This window comes from Mastigoproctus giganteus, chromosome 1 (assembly GCF_048544385.1).
Source record: "Mastigoproctus giganteus isolate SK-2022 chromosome 1, ASM4854438v1, whole genome shotgun sequence".
Lineage (NCBI taxonomy): Eukaryota > Metazoa > Arthropoda > Arachnida > Uropygi > Thelyphonidae > Mastigoproctus > Mastigoproctus giganteus.
This window is the reverse complement of record NC_143575.1, coordinates 163,883,121-163,905,331: the sequence shown is the minus strand read 5'-3', so window position 1 is coordinate 163,905,331 and position 22,211 is coordinate 163,883,121. Positions and strand designations below refer to the sequence as shown.

The 22,211-nt window shown below is 36.9% G+C and overlaps 1 protein-coding gene across 2 annotated transcripts in view; it reads left to right on the top strand.

Annotated features, from left to right (window-relative positions):
* Positions 1–22,211, top strand: part of LOC150091234 (aladin-like) — a 343,291-nt gene that overhangs the window by 305,934 nt on the left and 15,146 nt on the right. For both annotated transcript variants that reach the window (XM_090374811.1, XM_090374804.1), the window contains one exon: positions 9,175–9,349. In XM_090374811.1, the coding sequence (XP_090230937.1) occupies positions 9,175–9,339 (165 nt within the window). In that variant the 3' untranslated portion in view covers positions 9,340–9,349. The remainder of the gene's footprint in view (positions 1–9,174; positions 9,350–22,211) is intronic.

Sequence of the window (22,211 nt, the reverse complement as noted above, 5' to 3'; positions counted from 1 at the left end):
GTGGGTCCTCAAATCAAACTGCTATTCCAAGATGAGGAATTCACTTAAAAATTAAATGCTACAGAAATAAAGTCTGAAAGGCATTCGAAAACATCTGCCGGAACTTTTTAAGCAATGAGAAATCACGAAATTACAGTGAAATTGTGGATGAGCTAATTTTAGTGTACAGCGAGTTGGGGTGCAACATGTCATTAAAGTTTCATTTCCTACATTCCCATTTAGACTTTTTTCCCTGAAAACTTGGGAGTAGAGTCTGATGAGCATAGTGAAAGGTTTCACCAAGATATTTCTCATATGGAAAAAAAAAAAAAAAAAAAAGATACCAGGGAAAATGGAGTCCAAATATGTTGGCAGACTACTGTTAGAATCTTGTATGGGAGACCCCAATGGACGATTATAAAAAGGCAAAAAATTATAAAATAAGTGTTTTGTGATCAGATAAACATTTTTGTAAATAGAATTGAGGTTAATAGACCCATTGTTCAGTATTTAGTACTGTATGTAACATTTTCTTAAAATATATGAAATCTTTTTTTACTAGAAACTTAGTCTTTGAACATTAATCCCTTCTCCCTTCTCCCTTCAAATTGTTGGGGGTTACAGCAATGTGGTTACCATATTTGAATTCAGCAATGTCAAATCTACAAGCATCACCCTGTATTTTAACAGGGAGCAAAAAAAAAAAAAAAAGATTTTTTTTTTATTTATTTATTTATTTTTTTATTTTATTTTTTTTTTTTTTTGCAACCAGTGTAATTTGCATAATATGTGGCTCTGTAAGGTGGTAGATCAATTTCCATTGGCTACTCAAAATTTGCATGTCAGGATGCCTATTATATCAAATATTCACTGTTCACAATAAAATATTTATTAAAAACATTGAAATGAGTTACAATAACCAAAGTAGTTGATACCAGAATTTGGTAAAATTTTAGTGAAAAAATTTAATCACTTTGTCAACAAAGTGATAAACAATACTGCTATGTAAATCTTCTGTGTACTTAACATTCTTTGCCGTAAACTTCTTTTTAAAGAAATTGTCAGTATTAATATCCTTGCATGTTGATCATTTATATCTGCTGTAATAGATATCAAAATACAGTAAAACTTCATTGATTTTAATGAAGGTACCAAAATTCGTTTATTTCAATTTAAGCACATTTAAAATATCCATACAAGATAAGAACATCAGTATTGAACAGAAATTTTTACTCAAGTACTCTTATTAACATTGTACTGAATTTCAGAATTCTAATTTAAAATGGTAAGAAATTTTTAGTTTCATTGTGGTACATGTTTGTGAGAAGGATAATACAGTAAAACTTTGTTAATTCAAAGTTGGGGATGGGGGGGAAATATGTCCATTTCAATTTAAATAGGTTTGAAGAATATCCAAAGATGATAAAAATATCATTTACAAGTTTATAAAATTGAGTGCATGAAAATTCAGCTATATGTATCCACGCGTATTTCCACCTAATAAAACACTAAATTAAATGAATAATAATTGAGATATTTTATGTAATTCTAACTTTTTGTGGCAGTTGCATTAACCATACGTGAGAAACATTAATTTCTTTATGCAAAGCTGAATACAAAAATAGTATTAGTATCATAATGGCTTAATGATCAAGGAAATAAACTTTTTCTGCATCTGCAACTTTATCAGAATATCCACCTCAGCCACTGTTGCAAGCAGTTCATTCCAATAATCTACGACATATATCTACGACAATAATCTACGACAATAATCCCGGTAAAAATATAACTCCCTCGTTCATTTTATTGATTCCCTCCAGGGCCTTATACACCTCGGGTGTCTAGTTGCCCTCTCTAAACTCTTTATATATGTTCTAGGTCTTACTTCAGGTGTGGTCTCACCATCATCTTATACAAATGGTTAATGACATCCTTTTCTCTTGTGAAAGTCTGGTATATCATAGAAAAGACACCATATGCCTTCCTAGCTGCATGGAAAATGATTGAATGGTAACCTGGATTTCAGTTTCCATTTTTAAACCATTTATGCAACTGATCTAAGTCATTTTGAAGCACAATGGTCTGGTTCTGGTCATTAACCACCTTTTAATCCTTTATGGTCCAGCATTATGTCTGCTGTCTTCCTGTTCTGGTGCAGCTCAGAAATGAATACTGAACATGAGCTCTTCAAAATGTATTTATTTTCCAGTTTACATCATTACATAAAACTGATTGATAAAATATTATAAAAACTGTGTGCTTGTGTGTGTGGTATTTCTTGAAACGTTCACCAGGATGCAATCCTGTTTTCTGGAGCTTGTCTCACAATACCAAACTGTTTCTTTTCTTCCACTGCTTCAACTTTTTTCCTTTATAGAAATTTTTGCATTTAGTCCAATGTTAATAATCATACAAAAAAAAAAAAAAAAAAGCTTTTAATTCATCTATTGAAACAAAATCTCAGTTGGGCCATATGGAACAATCAGGAAGTAGCTTATTTGAAAGATTTTTATTGGCATAATTATTTGTCTCATTCAAAATATATCCTCAAACAAAGAATCGGTAAAAAGAACAGCTGAAAATATTCAAGTTCAGTTTTTGTAATACTTGAATTAGCCAAAAGAAATCCACAGTTCGAAACAGTAAAGGGAAAATGTTTGAATGAAACATCATTTACCTTGCTTGGTCCCCAATTTTCCACGCCAGCATTAGTTGACAGATTGTCATCTGTTTCTTCATCACTACTACAAAATATATTGTTGGGATTGAAAATGATATTATCACTATCAGACAAAAGGAAATCAAATTCTGAATTGGAAAAGTCTATCGATTTCTCAATTTCTTCATCAGAAAGGCCATTGTGAGGTGCCCACATCATGAAATACACTTTTTTTCTGGCAGAAAAACTGGCAGTGAACACTAAAAATGAAGAAAAACTACAGCCACCAGCTGTTAACAATTGAAATAATTTGTAAGCATTCAATTAGTTCATCAAGATTTTATATGAAGTATAAATAGAAGGCAGTTCAATAATTGCACCAGAAAAGAGCAGGAAACAAGCTGTATAACTGACAAAAACAGAAAAGCACATCTGACACAACATTGAACCACAAAGGGTTAAATCATCAGCACGCTTTGACAACCTTCCCATTCCCTCAACGATGTCATTAAGGAAAATAAGAAACAGAAGCGTTCCCAACACTTCTGTTTGGGACTAGTGTAGCAAGTCCTGAGTTATGTCCATTTATGACTACTCTGTCTCCTGTCTTTTAGTCAGCCCTTGATCCATTGAAGGATCTTGTCATTAATCCCAATTTTCAGATTTTGTATAATACTCTTTTGTGGGGAACTGTATCAAAAGTTTTACTGAAAAGTTTTTTCTTGCACCCATTTTATATGAGTTCCTCATAACAACTAACTAGATTGGTCAGACAAAACTATACATCTTCGCAAACTGGTGATGTGATCCTACATTGAATCCTTAATCACAGACTCCATGATATTTCCCACCACTGAAGCGAAGCTCAATGTCTATAGTTCCCCATCACACCTTTCACATCTCCTATTTGGATTGGAGAAACATTAGCACTTTTGCAACCCAAGGGGATCTCCCTGAAGTCTAGTGATGATCTCATTAATATGTTCAACAGGAGGATGCACTCACACGCAGCCTTTTTAAGTATAACAAGATGTATACCAGTCCTGAATGATATACATCCTGTTATACCTTACTTGCCTTACCTTGACTCAGCTTCAGTAGTTCCATTATTTAGTTCCAGAATATAGAGTAAATTCCGTAGAGTAGAAAGTAGTTCCAGAATTTAGAGTAAACAATAACATGTCATTCTAAACTATTGAAAATGATATATGATTAGGATGTTAAAGAGGATAACAGCCACTGTTCTTGAACTGGTAATTAGTGCACAAATAAATATTTCAGTGGATAAGGTGCTGACCTGGAGGGACTTGTAAAAGTAGTTTAATTTCTCTATTAAAAGTTTTACTGAAAATTGCACCCGCTATCTGCTGATTTGAAAATATTCTCTCTCTCTCTGAAGCACAATTCATTGTTATTCTCTGTCATATTACCACACACATGTTGGCATAAAAAAAGTATATGGTAATGGGTGAGGGGAGAACAGGCTGTGAAAAAAAAAAGTTGAAATTGAAAATAATATTATCATTACACCTCTTAATACCTCACATACCAGAATATATCTGATATATGAGGTATAAAATCAGGTAATATGTGAACCCTGGAGAAGTAGGATTTAAAAACAATTCCATCTTAACGCCAGAAACACTGTGACAGCCATTTTTGACCGTTTTCCTACTTTAAATTGTTGCAGTTTTGCAGCCCTTTTAACTACAGAAGTGTGAGTTTTGACATTTCCTAACTTTCCATTAACTTACAGCATGCACAATTGCAAAATTATTTGCTCACATTTTTTCTTTTAAATTTTAGCTCTATGCCTAAAAACACCAAAGCAGTAAAATTTCAATAAAATTAGCTAATTTTTGTGCAGTTAATCAAGTTGTTGCATTTATTTACCTTGTGACAAACATTTGTGATTCAAATCGCCCTATGGTTTGTGCAAATGCCCAGGTGCATATGTCTGCACATATGCACCTGTGCATACCACTTCACATCTGAGTATATGTAGGAGTCACTACTATATACTGCACCATGCCATTTTAGTTTGGTTTGGGTGAAACTTTATAAGTGGAAAGGTATTTCAATAATTTTTGCAGAGCTAGTTTGATTGTGTTACTAAAATCTGTCAATCTCTTGGCCAAGAGCAGATTCAGAAATGTCTAAAGGAATTAGAAAAGTTTTATGAATCTGGAGAGGAGATTGGAGATGAAGTTAGAGAAGGAAGTGATGAATGAATTCCTAATGAAAGAGGCGAGGAATCTAGTAGTAGCGATATCTAGTAATAAAATAATAATAAATAATAAGTAATCTAGTAATAAAATAATAAGAGTTAAATGCAGCACTCTTTCACGCATGCAAGTGCTGTGGGGCCCGATGACATCCACTACGAAATGCTAAAACACCTCTCACCACAATCTAAGGATCACCTGTTAATTCTGTTTAACAGAATTTTTATTCACAAACAATTTCCGGATTCCTGGCAAAGGGCTATCGTCCTTTCTTTCCCAAAACCAGGAAAAGACCCTAGCAATCCAAGTAACTATCGTCCTATTGCTCTGACAAGCTGTTTGTGCAAAGTCCTGGAAAGAACGGTTAATACACGCCTCGTATGGTATTTAGAAACAAATGGTCTGCTTTCCAGGACTCAGTGCGGCTTCCGAAGAAATCGATCCACTCTGGATCATTTAATCCGATTGGAAACGTCCATTCGTGATGCTTTTATTAAATCCGAGCATTTGGTAGCAGTTTTCTTTGATATTGAAAAAGCGTACGACACAGCCTGGCAATTTGGGATTTTAAAAGACCTCTATAACTTTGGTCTTAGAGGTAACCTTCCTCTTTTTATTAAAAACTTTCTTTCGAATCGCCAATTTCAAGTCCGTTTAGGATCCACCCTCTCTCGAGTTTTCTCTCAGGAAGAGAGTCCCACAAGGATCTGTTCTAAGTGTCACGCTTTTCGCAATCAAAATAAACTCTATCGCAGAACAACTTCCAGCCACTGTAAACAATGCCCTCTATGTTGATGACTTTGCTATATTTTGCAAAGTCATCAACTTTGATGACTGCAATATGTCCTCAATATGAGGGTCATTGAAAGGCAACTGCAGAAAACCATTGACCATCTTACAGCTTGGTCTTTGGCTAATGGGTTCAGATTTTCATCACAGAAGACTGTTTGTGTACACTTCTTTCGCAAACGTAATCTTCATCCTGACCCAGAATTAAGGCTTGGGCAAAAAAAAGCTGACATTTTTACAACATATTCGTCAGCTGAGGACAAGATGTGTCAAAGGGCTTAACATCCTTCGTGCCCTTTCATCAACCTCATGGGGCGCAGATCGTGCTACCCTTCTTCGTCTCTACCGGGCACTTGTCTATTCCAAACTCGACTATGGGCCTCAGGTCTATGGTTCTGCTAGAGATAGTGCACTTCGGTGGTTAGATCCAATCCACCATCAAGCCATCCAGACAGCCACTGGAGCATTTCGCACATCTCCTGTTCAAAGCCTTTACGTTGAAGCAAATGAACCATCTCTGTCTCTTCGACGTAAGCAGTTGTCCTTACAGTATGCCTTCAAATTAAAATCCCTGCCCGATCATCCCACGTGGCCATCCGTTTTTGAGCTGCGCTGGGAAAACCTCTACAACACCCGTCGGACTGCCAACAAACCTTTTGGTATTCGCATTCAAGGGCTGCTGAATGAGCTAAACTTGACGGTAGACAACGTTGCCCAGTCACCAAGGCAATTCTTTCCACCCTGGCATGCTTATTTTCCAACTTGCGACTTCTCCCTTAAGATCTGGGAGAAGGCTACTACACCGCCATCTGTCTACCAGCAACTCTTTGCATCACATAGACAGCAGTATTCTGACTTTCTGCCAATCTATACAGATGGCTCAAAGTTAGAATATCATGTGGGATCTGCTGTTGTGTTCCCTCACAAAAGCCGACCGGGCTAGCCGAGTAGGTAAAGTACCTGCCCGGCAACCCAAAGGTCGCGGGTTCGATTCCCGCCTCGGGCTTGGATCAAAGCACTGCAAAAACCTTGGGAGGTGCAATATGGCCACAGAAGCCGATGCGCCAACAACTACCAAATCAAAAAAAAAATCCCTCACAAAACATTATCCTATAAGATCCCACAAGAAACTAGCATATATACTGCAGAGTTGCATGCAATACAATCAGCCCAAGATCACATTAAAAATTGCGACTACGAGAGGTATATGATCTATTGTGATTCATTGAGCGTATTACAGGCTCTAATATCGGTGAGGTATAACCCTCATCCGATCCTGTCCAGGATCCGGAAGATTCTTTTTTCTCTCGTGGAATTAGAATTTGATTCAAGTAATAACTACAATAGGTATAAACAGATATTTTGCAAGTCGTAAATGAGCAATAAGAACCGGCGTTATAAGTCATCATTGAGAGATTAGTGTACCTATTATCTTGCAACCCCGCTGTCTTCACACCTACCGCTCAAAACGAAAAAAAAAGAGACCAGATGTTTAGTTTGATTTAGTGCGTCACGTCAATTGTTGTGTTCCGTCGCACCGCAGGACAAATTTTGTTTCGTTATTTATGACAACGGAGATGGACAGATGAAATTCAAGAGTTCATGGGCAGTAAATGGATGGCCATTGCACAAAACAGAAGGAACTGGAAAGTTACTGGAGAGGCCTTCATCCTGCAGTGGATTGAAAATGGCTGATGATAATGATGACACTGACAAACATTGCATCTCCACATACAACCTGAAATTCTTTTCTACATTTCTGCAAGTTAAAATGACAGTTTCATCAAAAGAGAATAATTCTATACTCTGCTAATGATGTTCTTCTCCATAAAAAATCAACAAAAAAATTTGTATGATGCATAAACTGTAATAATCACAGTCATAAGAGACCAAACATCATACATTTGAATTGTCGCCTAATTGACCAGTCCTACCAAATCAACAGGAATGCTTTCTGAATTGCTAAAAAGTTTGTTAATTAAGTCATTACTTTATGCCAGATAAACAGCAGTTAACATGAGTTGCCCATGATTGGGTCTCCATACAGTTCTTGAGGAAGTGGATAAAAATGTATAAAGGTGGCATATCTTGTGTAACAATACTGTACAGTAGAAAAATTTTTACATCCCCCTTCCCCCAGTGTTTACCTTTGTTGGTTTCAGTGGTATTTCAAAGTAGGTAAGCTATTTTCAAGTTGTTGCCCCAGTTCAGACTCAATTTCATTACAGGCATATTTCAAATACTAAAATTAATTTAAAACTATATCATTAGCCTAGCAATGGTAGTGACTTATAAATACATTATCAGATGAATGAGGATAGGATGAGCAACTTTATATGACAATGTATTATCATTTTTTTTTCTTTATATAATGACAATATATTATCATTTGTTGCAGTTGATATTTTAAGCTATTATATACTCTTTAGTTTAATCCTTTTGACATTCTTACCAGTTGCTTTGACCATGCCAGTAGTTTGACACCTTCTTCATTATTTCTTGTTGGCATTTTGACTGTGTTTTTTGGTCGTAAGCAATTTGATTGCCTCCTGCATCACACATTACATTCATTCTTTCTTGTACGCTCTTTGGCCTGATCAAAAACACAAGCTCAGCATTGCATCATCCTTGTAAACAGATAAACTTGCTTTAATTTGTGAAAAATGTCCATGGCACATTCTTTTAGTTTCACAAATAATTTGATCAATCTATTTTCCACTAATTTTTTGCACAACTTCAAAACAAAGTTGAAATGAACTGCTTTTAAAATATAAACTGCTTGTTTATATTTTAAAAGCAATCAGTGTGCATTTTACTAGTAATATAATATAATTGCATTATGAAAAGCAATCAGTGTGCATTTTACTAGTAATATAATAGTATTACTAAAATGCACATTGATCAGGTTTCGTAATCACATTGATCATGTTTCGATCAATGTGCTTACGATCATGTTTTGTAAGCACATTGATCGTGTTTCGTAATTACGAAACATGATCAATGTTTTTTCCACTAATATATCCTAGATGATCATGTAGGATATATTAGTGGAAAAAGAGACTGATTAAATTATTTGTGAAACTAAAAGAATGTGCCATGGACATTTTTCACAAATTAAAGCAGGTTTATCTGTGTTTACCACACAGATAAACAGATTTTTTCACCAGACTTTTATTAATAAGGGAATAATTAGCAAACTTGTGAAATGTGAGCCACTGCTGCTACCTGGCCAGGAAAAAATTATCAGACTATTGAGCCTTTCACAGCCTGCTTTGAAAGGCTAATTAGGCCTGATGTTTCCATGGATTTTATGGACATCCCACAGTGAATATTAGAAATATACTATTATGATGGTTAACTGATGAAAGTATCCAGAATTCTTACCATGTTAAGTTTGGTGTAAGAAAGATAAGATTTAGTTGTATTGCAATATGAATATCACAACCTAAATCAGAACTCTTTTACAGTTATATGGTATATGAAAGTTAACGTAGGGTCAATGAATGAATTTTTTTCATACAGTGCTGGAATAGTGGTAGAGTCAGTCACATCCCATTCCTGTTTGTGCCTTCGGTATCTCGTGAGCATGTTGACTTGATGTGCCTTCAGAATGCTTCTCCAGTTACTATAAAAGATAATTCCATACAGAAGAGAAGAAATACTTTATTTACAGAAACTTTGCAGTGATAACTGTTCTGTAAGTAGATAGTTTTAAAATTTATTAATATTTTTTTAACGTTATTTTTATGCTTTCTTATGACTAAACTTCTTTTCTTCAATCGAACTAATACTGTTTGTATTTATTAAATAAATACATTTAAGTATGGCCTTGTAATAATCTAAGCAATGCTGTCATATTTACTTAGAATTAGGGTTGCATTTGAAAGTGTCTGCAATTCTGCCCAGACACGATAGGAGGGAGTATATGATGAGAGCCTTGTCGATCAATTCGGCCCTGGAAAGATTGTGCAAGGCTCAAGGGGTAGAATTTTTTTCAGCCTGGACTGTACTTGTTAACAGGAGAGACTGCTTCTACAGGGATGGGATACACTTAAATAGAAAGGGTGCAAGAATATTTGCTGATGCTATCGAGGCAGTGTTAGGTGGGTCGGAAAACTGCTAGCTTGGGGGGATACAAAGACTAATAGTTTAACAGTAACCGCAGGCAGAGGTGAAGGTGATTCTTGCACAACTTCTATTAGAATAAGAAGCGACCTGGAGCGAGGGGTGTTGGGGGTTTCAGGGACGGATGGCAGTCATCCTGGAATAGTTGGGTATATGGGATGTGTTAGGGTAACAAGGAATAGGCATAGGAGCATGTATGCTTGCATGTATACCAATGCTAGAAGTATAGTAAATAAATTTGATGAATTTGAAGTGTTGGTCAAGACATCAAAGGCGGATATTGTTGGGATAGCAGAGACGTGGTGTCACAAAGATATAAGGAATGCAGAACTGGAATTTGGGGAGTACAGTGTGTACAGAAAGGATAGACAGGACAGAAAGGGAGGAGGTGTTATGCTGTTAATTAAGAAAAACATAAAATCAAAAGAAGTGCATCCAGTTGATATAGATGGACAGTGCACTGTTGAGTCAGTTTGGTGTAACATAAGCACTGCGAAAGCAAAAATAAGAGTAGGAGTGTGTTATAGGCCTAATGACTCGAATGAGTACAATGAACAATTGTACAGAGAAATAGAGTGGGCCAGTAAATCAGAATGTCTTATAATGGGGGATTTTAACTTCCCAGATATTGACTGGAACTTGTGGGTTGGTCACTCACACACTAGTCAGACTTTTGTGGATTTATTGGATGATTGTTTTCTGCAGCAGCATGTTCGAGAGGCAACCAGAGAAAGTAATACTCTTGATCTGGTTATCAGCAGTGATCATTCGTGTATTAAGAATTTGCAGATAAAGGAACCACTAGGTGGCAGTGATCACAGTGTGCTGAAGTGGGATTTACTCAAAGAGCTAACTACCGTCAGGGGTAAAGGAAAGGGTTTTTGCTTCCGTAAAGGGGAGTACAGTGGTCTCAGACAGTTTTTAAATTCTGTACAGTGGGATCAACTGACGATGTTACAAACAGTAAATTCTAAGTGGGAAGCATTCAAGGAATTAATCGTGGAAGCTACTAGACTTTTCATACCGATGAAGAAATATTGTTCAAGGTTTAGGCCTAAATGGTTATCAAATGAACTAATGAGACTCGTGACAGAGAAGAAAAATGCATGGGATGCATATAAATTATCAGGCGACGCAGAAGCCTGTAGCAGATATAAGCTAGTCTGTAATCAGGTCACAAAGGAGGTTCGGCAGGCAAAGGCGGATTACGAGAAATCTTTGGCAAAAGATGCTAAGAAAAACAGCAAGGATTTCTTTACTTATATAAACTCTAAAAGGAAGGGGATGAATATGATTGGTCCACTTGACATCGATGGTTCGACTGTTGATGATCCTGCTCAGATAGCAAACAAACTGAATGAGTATTTTGCATCTACATTCACACGTGAGGAATTATTACAGTTTGAAAATGGAAGAAGGTTATCAAATTGTAGTAGTGTGCTTAATGATTTTGTAATAACTGAGAGCAAAGTGGAGGAGAAATTGTTGAAGTTAAACATAAGAAAGGCACCTGGGGTGGATGGGATCTATCCAGTTATATTAAAGGAGGCGGCAAAGCAACTAAGCAAACCCTTAGCCATAATTATGAGAGCATCCTTGGATTCAGGGGAGGTTCCCAAGGACTGGAGATGTGCAAATGTATCCCCAATTCACAAAGGAGGTTCGAAGGGTGACACGAGTAATTACAGACCAGTTAGTTTAACTTCTGTTCTGGGTAAAATAATGGAGTCACTGGTTAAAGATGCATTGCAGGATCATCTAGACAAGACTGCAGCAATAATTCAGACACAGCATGGGTTTGTTAAGGGAAAGTCTTGTCTGACAAATTTGATTGGTTATTATGATGTGGTCACAAAGGAACTGGATGCAAAAAATAATTTTGATATCATATACTTGGATTTCAGGAAAGCTTTTGACACTGTTGCGCATGGAAGACTACTGTACAAATTGGAGCAGAATGGTATTAAGGGTAAGTTGCTACAATGGATAAAAGGATGGTTAAGTGGGAGAAGACAGAGGGTGGTAATCAATGGGTGCTGCTCTTCGTGGACTAATGTTATTAGTGGAGTCCCACAGGGTTCGGTGTTGGGTCCACTGTTGTTTTGTATATTTATCAATGATATGGATGAAGGTATATCAGGCTTAATGTCGAAGTTTGCAGATGACACGAAGGTTGGCAGGGTTGTTAATGACAGTAATGGCAGTGTGCAACAGGATCTAGATAATTTGGGCAGATGGGCTAAGAAGTGGCAACTGAAGTTTAACCTTGACAAATGCAAAGTACTGCATATGGGTAGAAGTAACCCCAGAGAAACGTACCAACTGTGTGGTACTACACTTAAGGTGGTAGAGAATGAAAAAGACCTGGGAGTAATTGTGCAGTCAGATATGAAGTTTTCTGAGCAATGTAGACAGGCTGCTAGGGCAGGTCATGGGGTTTTGTCAATGATATATAGGAATTTTGCTAGCAGGGAAAAGGAGGTGATTGTCCCTCTGTATAAGGCAATGGTCAGGCCACGCCTTGAGTACTGCGTACAGGTCTGGAGGCCTCATTTTAGGAAGGATGTAGATTTGCTTGAGCGTGTACAGAGAAGAGCAACACGATTGGTGAGGGGAATGAAGGGATCCTCTTACCAAGAGAGGCTTAAGTTCTGCAAATTGCAGTGGCTGGAGACTAGGCACCTGCGCGGTGATCTGATTGAGGTCTATAAGGCCTTGAATGGGTTGAGCACGCTGAATTCTGATGGGATCCTCCCACTTGTTCAGAATACGAACCTACGGGGACATAAGTTCAAATTAAGAAAGGATAGATGTAGAATAGATGTGCGGAAATTTGCCTTTAGCCAGCGGGTGGTTAATTGCTGGAACAAACTTCCACCATCTGTCGTTGTGGAAGTTGATAGGTTAAATAAATTTAAGGAGGAACTGGACAGGCATTTGGAGGGTATGGTGTGATTTTTTTATTTTTTTTATTTATTTTTTTTTTTTTTTTGGCTGATGCTGCATAAGCTCCTACACTTGCTTTCTTGCATCAAGTGCCACTACTACTACTACTACTACTACTACTTCATTAGGTTAGAAGACAACAATGATTGGAAACAATCACAGGAGCCATTTGATAATTCAAATTTTTTTTTTTTTTTTTTCTATTTAAAGAATAAAAATATAATTTAAATAATCTAAATTGCTTAAATATTCTCTTAAATTAATTTCTTTATTATAATAATAATATTATAATTTTAACTCTTCTTCCCGCCTCTCCAACTAAACTTTTTTGTTGAACCATCAGTTTTTGCATTTCATAATACAGTGAAATTCCACTAAAACAAGAGCTGAGAAAAATCAGCCAAAATATTCATAATATTCATTATTAATGGATTCTTATTATATCCAAATTACTTGTTAAAAAGGTCATAAATGCTGATGAAAAGGTTTTCTCATGGAAAGTAACTTTGACTGAATTTTATCAGGTATGGTGAAATTGGAAGACACTGCTCTATGTGATAAAGTAGCTAATTTATTAAGGTAAAGTTAACTGCTCCTGTGAACTTATAAAGTTTGCTAATTTTTATATTAGAGTATTTACTATTAAATTTTGGATTGTTAGTATTTTATAGTCCAGGCAAGTGTTTTTCTGTTACAGTGCAATGAGACAAAAGTGACAAAAACCATGTGGGCCATATCAGCTAAAAAATAAGTACTTAATTCAAATTTCACAAATTTAATTATCTTTCCACCATATTTTGTGCATTTTGATGAATTTAAATTGTTTTTAAATAATTTTGAAGAAAGTTGGTTTTCAGTGCAGAAGTCATGTCTGAAAGCAAAGAAATTAAATAGTGTATTACATCTTCTTTCTTCCAGTCACATGGCTCCCTGAGGAGCTGTTGTGGCCACCAACAAATCCCTCCAACTGCATTGATCATGTGCTCTACGAGCAGCATCGCAAAGTGTCTTGCCCAGAAGTTCACTGATCCTATCCTTCCACCTAGTTGCAGGTCTTCCTCTGCATCTCTTCCTCTCTATTTTTCCTTCCATTTTATTCTTCAACAGAAAGTTTTCCCTTCTTACTATATGTCCAAAAAACTTGAGTTTTCTTTTGTCGATGCTATGAAGAAGAATTTTAGGCCTCCCAATTTTACATATTTCACATATTATTCAAAGAATAATATGTGAATGTAAGACATTAGTTATGAAATAAACATAGTGCAATTGGATTATTCCAATAACTGCTGCTACAACCTATAATGTCATGAAATTGCTCATAGTAATATTTAAGGCCATATAAATTATGTTATGCTGGAAAATAGATTTTTTATGTGCTCTAGAACTAAACTGTTGTACTATTGTTACCAGTGAATTTTATGTTAGACATTATTTGTAACGTTACTAACAATTTTTATTCAAGCCATTTACTGGCTGCTTTTATGTAACTACCTTACACGATGCTATGAATTCCATTAAGCTCCTGTTATGGAACATTTGGTATCCAGTAAAAAAATTACAGGTATTTTTTTGTTGTTATACCTGATACATGTATTTATCCTTTTTTGCACAACCAAAGGTTTTTGCTGTTATATCGGGCTGGGTATATACTGCATTAATGTTTAGAGGTAAATTTGTTTGCCTCTTCAACCAAAATTGTATGCCACTTTATCAATATTCATTATAGCAATTTTTTTTTTTTTTTTTTTATCAATTCTTTCATATTTTTTGTAATCCTATTTTGTAATGTTGTACAGTATATGTTTACCTTGCAATAGTAATGCAAATTATCTCTTGCTGCCTCCATAATGCAATCCTTGGTTTCTTTGCAGGCTACTTTGTGGAAAAACTAGTAAATCTGTGTACAAATACTTTTTAACTCAATTTAGGTTGCAGCTTAAATCCCCGTTTGCATAATTTCTTTTAACTCATCCTCCACTACATTAAAATGATCTGTCACTATATATACTTATATGAGTTAATACAAATTTAGAATATTTATCAGTTATGCATAACCTTGGGTAGTTATCCTTCAATTCTCTCTGAATGTTAACATTTTTTTTTTTTTTTTTTTTTTTTCCTAATTACAAACAACATTATTTTAAGCAGTTAACAGCTACAACTGTTATTTGCTTATTTTTGTTAATGTAATGGTCAGGTGTGTTAGTCTGCATTGCAAAATATAAAATTGGATAATAGCCTTGTTCTCAACATTGTGCAGCCATTTCTCCGTACTTCTGTGGTGCCAAGCTAATTAACACTGTCTATCAATAAAATGCCAAAGAAATATGATATAAAATTTCAGAAGACGTATGTGGAAGGTTTTCCATGTATTGTAAAATCTGCAAAACATGTTTCAGTAGTATGCGGTATGTAGGTGTGATTGTTCAATTTCAAGTCGTTGAAAACAAGACATAATCAGGCATTTTCAAACAAATAAGCATAAAGACAGTGTGCGGTGCATAGAAGGAAATGCAAAAGTAGGTATAGCAATTCATACTGATGAAATCATACATCATCACTGTGATAAACATCTATACACATTTGCTGTCTTTGGTTAAGTGTATAAATCAGACTGATAGAACACTGTCAACCTCTGCCAAGTTTATTTGAAAAAGAGGTGAGAAAAGCAATATAACATTAGCATTAGTAGAGGCATCTGATTCAAGAAAGAAAGCTTATACAGCATCATCCAAAAAAAAAAAAAAACCTTCCCATTTCACCCATCCATTCACTCCAAATGTGTGTATAGTTCTGCCTTCAATTTATTTAAGCTGTCAACTTCTACAACAACAGATGAAAGTTTGTTCCAGCAATCAACCACATGCTGGCTAAAGGCAAACTTCTGCACATCTATTCTACAAATGTCTTTCCTCAATTTGAATTTATGTCCCCTCAGCCAATTAATCTGGACAAGAGGCTGAATTCCATCAGCATTGAGCTTGCTCAAACCATTCAAGGCCTTATATACCTCAATCAGATCACCTCACAGGTATCTAGTCACCAGACACTGTAATTTGCAAATCTTAAGCTTTTCTTCATAAGAGCAATCCTTTATTCCATTCACTAATCTTGTTGCCCTTCTCTGTACTCTTTCTAGCAATTCTACCTCCTTCCTAAAATGAGGCCTCCAGACCTGTATGCAGTACTCAAGGTGTGGCCTGACTATTGCTTTATACAAGAGGATAATTGCCTCCTTATCCCTGCTAGCAAAATTCCTGTATATCATTGACAAGACCCAATGACCTGCTCTGGAAGCCTGCCTGCACTGTTCAGAAAACTTCATATCTGGCTATACAATCACCCCCAGGTCTCTTTCATTCTCCACTACCCTGAGTGTAACGCCACACAGTTTATACATTTTTCTGGGGTTACTGCTACCCATATGCAGTACCTTACATTTGTCAATGTTAAACTTCAGTTGACACCTCTCAGCCCATCTGCTCAATGTTTCTAGATCCTCTTGCAGTATGCTACTGCAAGAGGATGTAGTCATTAGAAACTGTCATTAGTGTCATTAACAACCCTGCTGACCTTCATATCATCTGGAAACTTGGACATTAAGCCTGATATACCATCATAAATATCATTAATAAATACAGAAAACAACAGTGGACCCTGGAAGACTCCACTAATAACATTAGTCCACGAAGAGCAGTGTCCATTAATTACCACTCTTTCTTCTCCCACTCAAAACAATCCCTTTATCCATAGCAGTATTTTGCCCTTAATGCCATACTGCTCTAATCTGTACAGTAGTCTTCCATGTGCAACAGTATCAAAAGCTTTCCTAAGATCCAAGTATGTGATATCAAAATTTTTTTTTGCATCATAGTTTCCAATCAAATTGGTCAGACAAGACTTCCCCTTAACAAGCCCCTGCTGTGTCCAAACTATAACTAAAGCGTTCTAGATGTCCTGGAGTGCTTCTTTAACTAGTGCCTCCATTAATTTACCTGAAGCAAAAGTTAAACTAGCAGGTCTGTAATTACTTGTGTCACTCTTAGATCCCCCTTTTGTGAATTGGGGATACATTTGCACATCTCCAGTCCGTGAGGACTTCCACTGAGTCCAAGGATGCACTCATAATTATGACTAAGATTTTGCTTAATTCCTTTGCTGCTTCCTTTAATATAACTGTAATATAACTTTAATATAACTATTTTTTATGTTTATCTTCAACAGTTTTTCCTCCACTTTGCTCTTAGTTATTAAAAAATCATTTAACTCACTACCATAGTTTAATACACCTCTGGTATTCCCCTTCTTGAATAACTTCTCATGTGTAAATGTAGATGCAAGATACTCATTCAGTTTGTTAGCTACCTGAGCAGGATCGTAAACAGTTGAACCATCGCTGTCAAGTGGACCAATCTGATTCACCCCCTTCCTTCTAAAGTTTACATAAATAAAGAACTCTTTTCATCCTTTGCCAAAGATTTCTCGTAATCTACCTTTGCCTGCCTAACCTCATTTGCGATTTGATTACAGCCCAGCTTATATCTTCCATAGGCTTCTGTGTCACCTGTTAATTTATATGTATCTCATGAATTTTTTTCTCTGCCACATGCCTCAGTTCATCTGACATCCATTTAAGCCTAAACCCTGAACAATCTTTCTTGGTATGAAAAGCCTAGTAGCTTCCAAGATTAATTCTTTGAATGCTTCCCATTTAGAATTTGCTGTTGGTAACATCATCAGTTGGTTTCACTGTATAGACTAAAAACTGTCTCAGACCTCCGTAGTCAAGCAAAAACACTTCCCTTTACCTCCTGATGGTAGTAACCTCTCTGAGTAAATCCCACATCAACACACTGTGAAGACTGCCATCTAGTGGCTTGTTTATCTGCAAATTCTTAATGCATGAAGAATCACTACTGATAATCAGATCAAGAGTATTACTCCCTCTGGTTGCCTGAACATGCTGTTCTAGAAAACAATCATCCATTAAATCCACAAAAGCCTTGCTAGTGTGCAAATGAGCAACCCACAAGTTCCTCTTAATATGTGGGAAATTAAAATCCCCCATTATAAGACAGTCTGATTTACTGGCCCAGTCTGTTTCTCTGTATAGCTGTTCATTATACTCATCAGAGTCATTAGGACTATAGCACGCTCCTACTCCCAATTTTGCTTTCCCGGTGCTTATGTCACACCAAACTGACAGAACACTACACTGTCCACCCATATCAACCAGATGCACTTCCTTAGATTTTGTTTCTTAACTAATAGCATAACCCTCTTCCCTTCCTATCCTGTCTATCCTTCCTGTACACATCGTACTCCAAAAATTCCAATTCTGCATTCCTTATATCTGTGTGACACATTCGAGGGGCAACCAGAGGGAGTAATAATCTTGATCTGATTATCAGCAGTGATTATTCATGCATTAAGAATTTGCAGATAAAGGAACCACTATGTAGCATTGATCACAGTGTAGTGATGTGAGATTATCTTAAAGATGTAACTACCATCAAGGGTAAAGGGGAGGGTTTTTGTTTTTGTAAAGGTGACTATAGTGGGACCAACTGATGATGTTAAAAACAGTAAATTCTAAATGGGAAGCCTTCAAGGAATTAATCTTGGAAGCTATTAGGCTTTTCATCAGTTGATGAAAAGCCAACTAAGAAATACTGTTCAAGATTTAGACCTAAATGGATGTCAGATGAACTAATGAGGCAGAGAAGAAAAATGTGTGGGATGCATATAAATTATCAGGTGACACAGAAGCCTATGGCAGATATAAGCTAGTCTGTAATCAAGTCACAAAGCAGGTTAGGCAAGCTAAGGCTGATTACAAGAAATCTTGGCAAAAGATGCAAAGAAAAACAACGAAGACTTCTTTACTTATGTAAACCCTAGAAGGAAGGGGATAAATCAGATTGTTCCTCTTGATGTTGCTGGTTCTACTGTTGATGATCCTGCTCAGATTGCTGACAAGCTGAATGAGTATTTTGCATCTACATTCACACATGAGGGATTCTGTAAGGAAGGGGATGTAAGAAGTTTACCAAACTCTAACAGCTAGCTAAATGATTTTGTAATAGCAGGGATCAAAGTGGAGGAGAAATTGTTGAAATTAAACCTAAAAAGCACCTGTGGTAGATAGAATCTATCCAGTTATATTGAAGGAGGCAGCGAGGGAAATTAGCAAACCCTTAGCCATAATTGTGAGAGCATCCCTAGATTCAGAAGAGGTCCCCATGGACTGGAGATGTGCAAATGTATTCCCAATTCAAAAAGGGGTGCAATGGGTGACACAAATAATTATAATCCTGGTAGTTTAACTTCTGTTCCGGGGAAAACAATGGAGTCGCTAGTTAAAGACGTGATACAGGATCATTAGACAAGATTGCAGTAATAGATCACACAGTGGGTTTGATGCCTAAGCAGTAGAATAATGCAATCATAGTTTTGCTGCATAAGAAAAGGGCGCCTCCGTAGCCAGGTGGGAAGGAGCAACAGTACTTAGTACACACTTCTTGATTAGACCGGGGTTCGAGCCCGTCACCACCAAATACGAAGGATGCGGAAAGGTCAGGGAATGGCCACCGCATATCCCGGAGCAATATGGCCTTAGTTGCTAATGCTCCTAAAACCAAATAACATTCCCACATTCCCGCATAAGAAAGGAGATAAATCAGAAATTGGAAATTATAGACCAATTAGCTTGTTATCCCACATCTACAAGTTGTTCACAAGGGTCATTACTAACAGATTAGAAAGAATACTTGATGAGAATCAACCGAAAGAGCAAGCTGGCTTTGGGACAGGATTCTCAACTATGGATTACCTTCACGTAATATCGCAGCTAATGGAGAAAGCAAATGAATATAAAACACCATTATGCCTGGCATTTGTGGATTATAACAAGTATGCCACAGAAAGGGAAATAATGATTGAAGGAGCAGTGATTGAAAAGATGGAATCATATACTTATCTGGGACAAGTTATTAGCTGTAATAATAATAAATGGCTGGAAGTCAAGAGAAGAATAAATTTTGGATGGATAGCATTCAGGAAATATAGTCACATACTGAAGAGCAGTATCCCAGTTTGTATACTCCCCACCATGACTTATGGAAGTGAAACTTGGGCATTCACCAAAAGAATGGAAGAGAAGCTGAGAACTACACAGCGAAGAATGGAACGAATTATATTGGGAATCAGACTGTTAGATAAGAAGAGAAACACATGGATTAGGCAGCAAACTCAAGTAAAGGACATTCTTATCAAAACTAAAGAACTAAAATGGTCTTGAGCAGGACACATAACTCGAAGACATGATGATAGATGGATAAGAAAATAACAGAATCGTATCCAAGAGGAGCTAGAAGAAAACCTGGAAGACAAAGGCGGAGATGGATAGATAAAATTCATGAGTTTGTGGGTAGTAAATGGATGGCCAGTGCTCAAAACAGAAGGAACTGGAAAGTTGCTAGAGAGGCCTTCATCCTGCAGTGGATTGAAAATGGCTGATGATGATGATGAGTGGGTTTGTTAAGCTGAAGTCTTGTGTGACCAATTTGATTGGGTACTATGATGTGGTCACAAAGGAACCAGAGGCAAAAAAAAAAAAAAAAAAAAATTTGATAACATATACTTGGATTTCAGGAAAGCTTTTGATACTGTTGCACATGGAAGACTGCTTTACAAATTGGAGCAGTATGACATTAAGGGCAAGTTGCTGAAATGGATAAAGGGAATGGTTGAGTAGGAAACAGCAGAGAGTGGTAACAAATGGACACTGCTCTATGTAGACTAATTAGTGTAGTCTCCCATGGTTCGTTGATGGACCCTTTGCTGTTTTTTGTATTTATTACTGATATCAATGCAGGTATATCAGGCTTAATGTCTAAGTTTACAAAGGTTGGCAGGGTTGTTAATGACAGTAAAGGCAGATGGGCTGAGAAGCTCCAACTAAAGTTTAACATTCACAAATGCAAAGTACTGCATATGGGTAGTAGTAACCCAAGATAAATGTAACAACTGTGTGGTACTACACTCAGGGAGGGGGAGAATGAAAAAGCCTTGGGGGTAATTGTGTAGTCAGATATGAAGTTCTCTGAGCAGTGCAGACAGACTGCCAGAGAAAGCCATGGAGTTTTGTCAGTGATATATAGGAGTTTTGTTAGCAGAGACAAGGGGTTTATCCCTTTGTATAAGGCAATGGTGAAGCCACACCTTGAGTACTGCGTACAGATCTGGGAGCCTCATTTTAGAAAGGATGTAGAGTTGCTAGATTGAGTCAGAAGGGCAACAAGATTGGTGAGAGGAACAAAGGGGTGCTCTTACCAAGAGAGGCTTAAGTTCTGCAAGTTGCAGCATCTGAAGACTAGGCACCTGCAAGGTGATCTGATTGCAGTGTATAAAGCCTTGGGTGGTTTGAGCAGGCTCAATGCTGATGGGATACTTCTGCTTGTTCAGATTAAAAACCCAAGGGGCATAGATTCAAATTAAGGAAAGACAGGTTTAGAATAGATGTGCAGAAGTTTGCCTTTTGCCAGTTGATTGCTGGAACAGACTTCCATCTGTTGTTGTGGAAATTGATAGCTTAAATAAATTTAAGGCTGAACTAGACAAACATTTGAAGTGACTGGATGGGTGAAATGGGAAGGTTTTTTTTTTTTTTTTTTTTGGCTGGAGCTATATAAGCTTGCTCTCATGCATCATATGCCTCTGCTAATGCTAATGCTAAAAGAAGTTTCAGAAGAAGGGAAATTAATGAACTCTGCAAGGGAAAAAAACTGAATTTCAGACTTCTGTTAAAAGTAATCCTGAGCTGACCAAAGAAGCTGATAACTGTAGACATGCTATCCCTGCTCAGGCACAAAGAATATCCGTTGCTGTTATGTTTGTTATTTTGGTTTTTAGGAGCATTAGCAACTAAGACCATACTGCTCCGGGATATGCGGTGGTCATTCCCTGACCTTTCCGCATCCTCCGTATTTGGTGGTGACGGGCTCGAACCCCAGTCTAATCAAGAAGCGTGTGCTACGCACTGCTTCCCACCTGGCTATGGAGGCGCCAATATCCGTTGCATGCTGATGGAAGGACCAGAATATGATAAAAAAAAAAAAAAAAACAGTACGGGTTCACAGATCTGTCCTGCTAGGTATCAACAATGTAGGCTAGTGTTGGTGACAGTGTAATTGTGCACACTGGATCTCTCAATTCTAACGGAGCAACATTGGGATGTCACAAGTTATTCTTTGCCATCCAAAAGTTCGAAATTTTTACCAACCTGCCACATTTCTTCATGGCTGCAGATATCCATCTGTGAATGGGTTCTTCCAACAGGGTAATGTGCCATGTCACAATGCTAGATTTATACAGAACTGGTTTCAAGGACATAAAAGTGAATTTATTGTGGTGACCTTCCCAATCACCAGATCCAGTCCAATTGAGCAACACCCATGGGATAAAGTTTATTCCAACTTTATAATCTA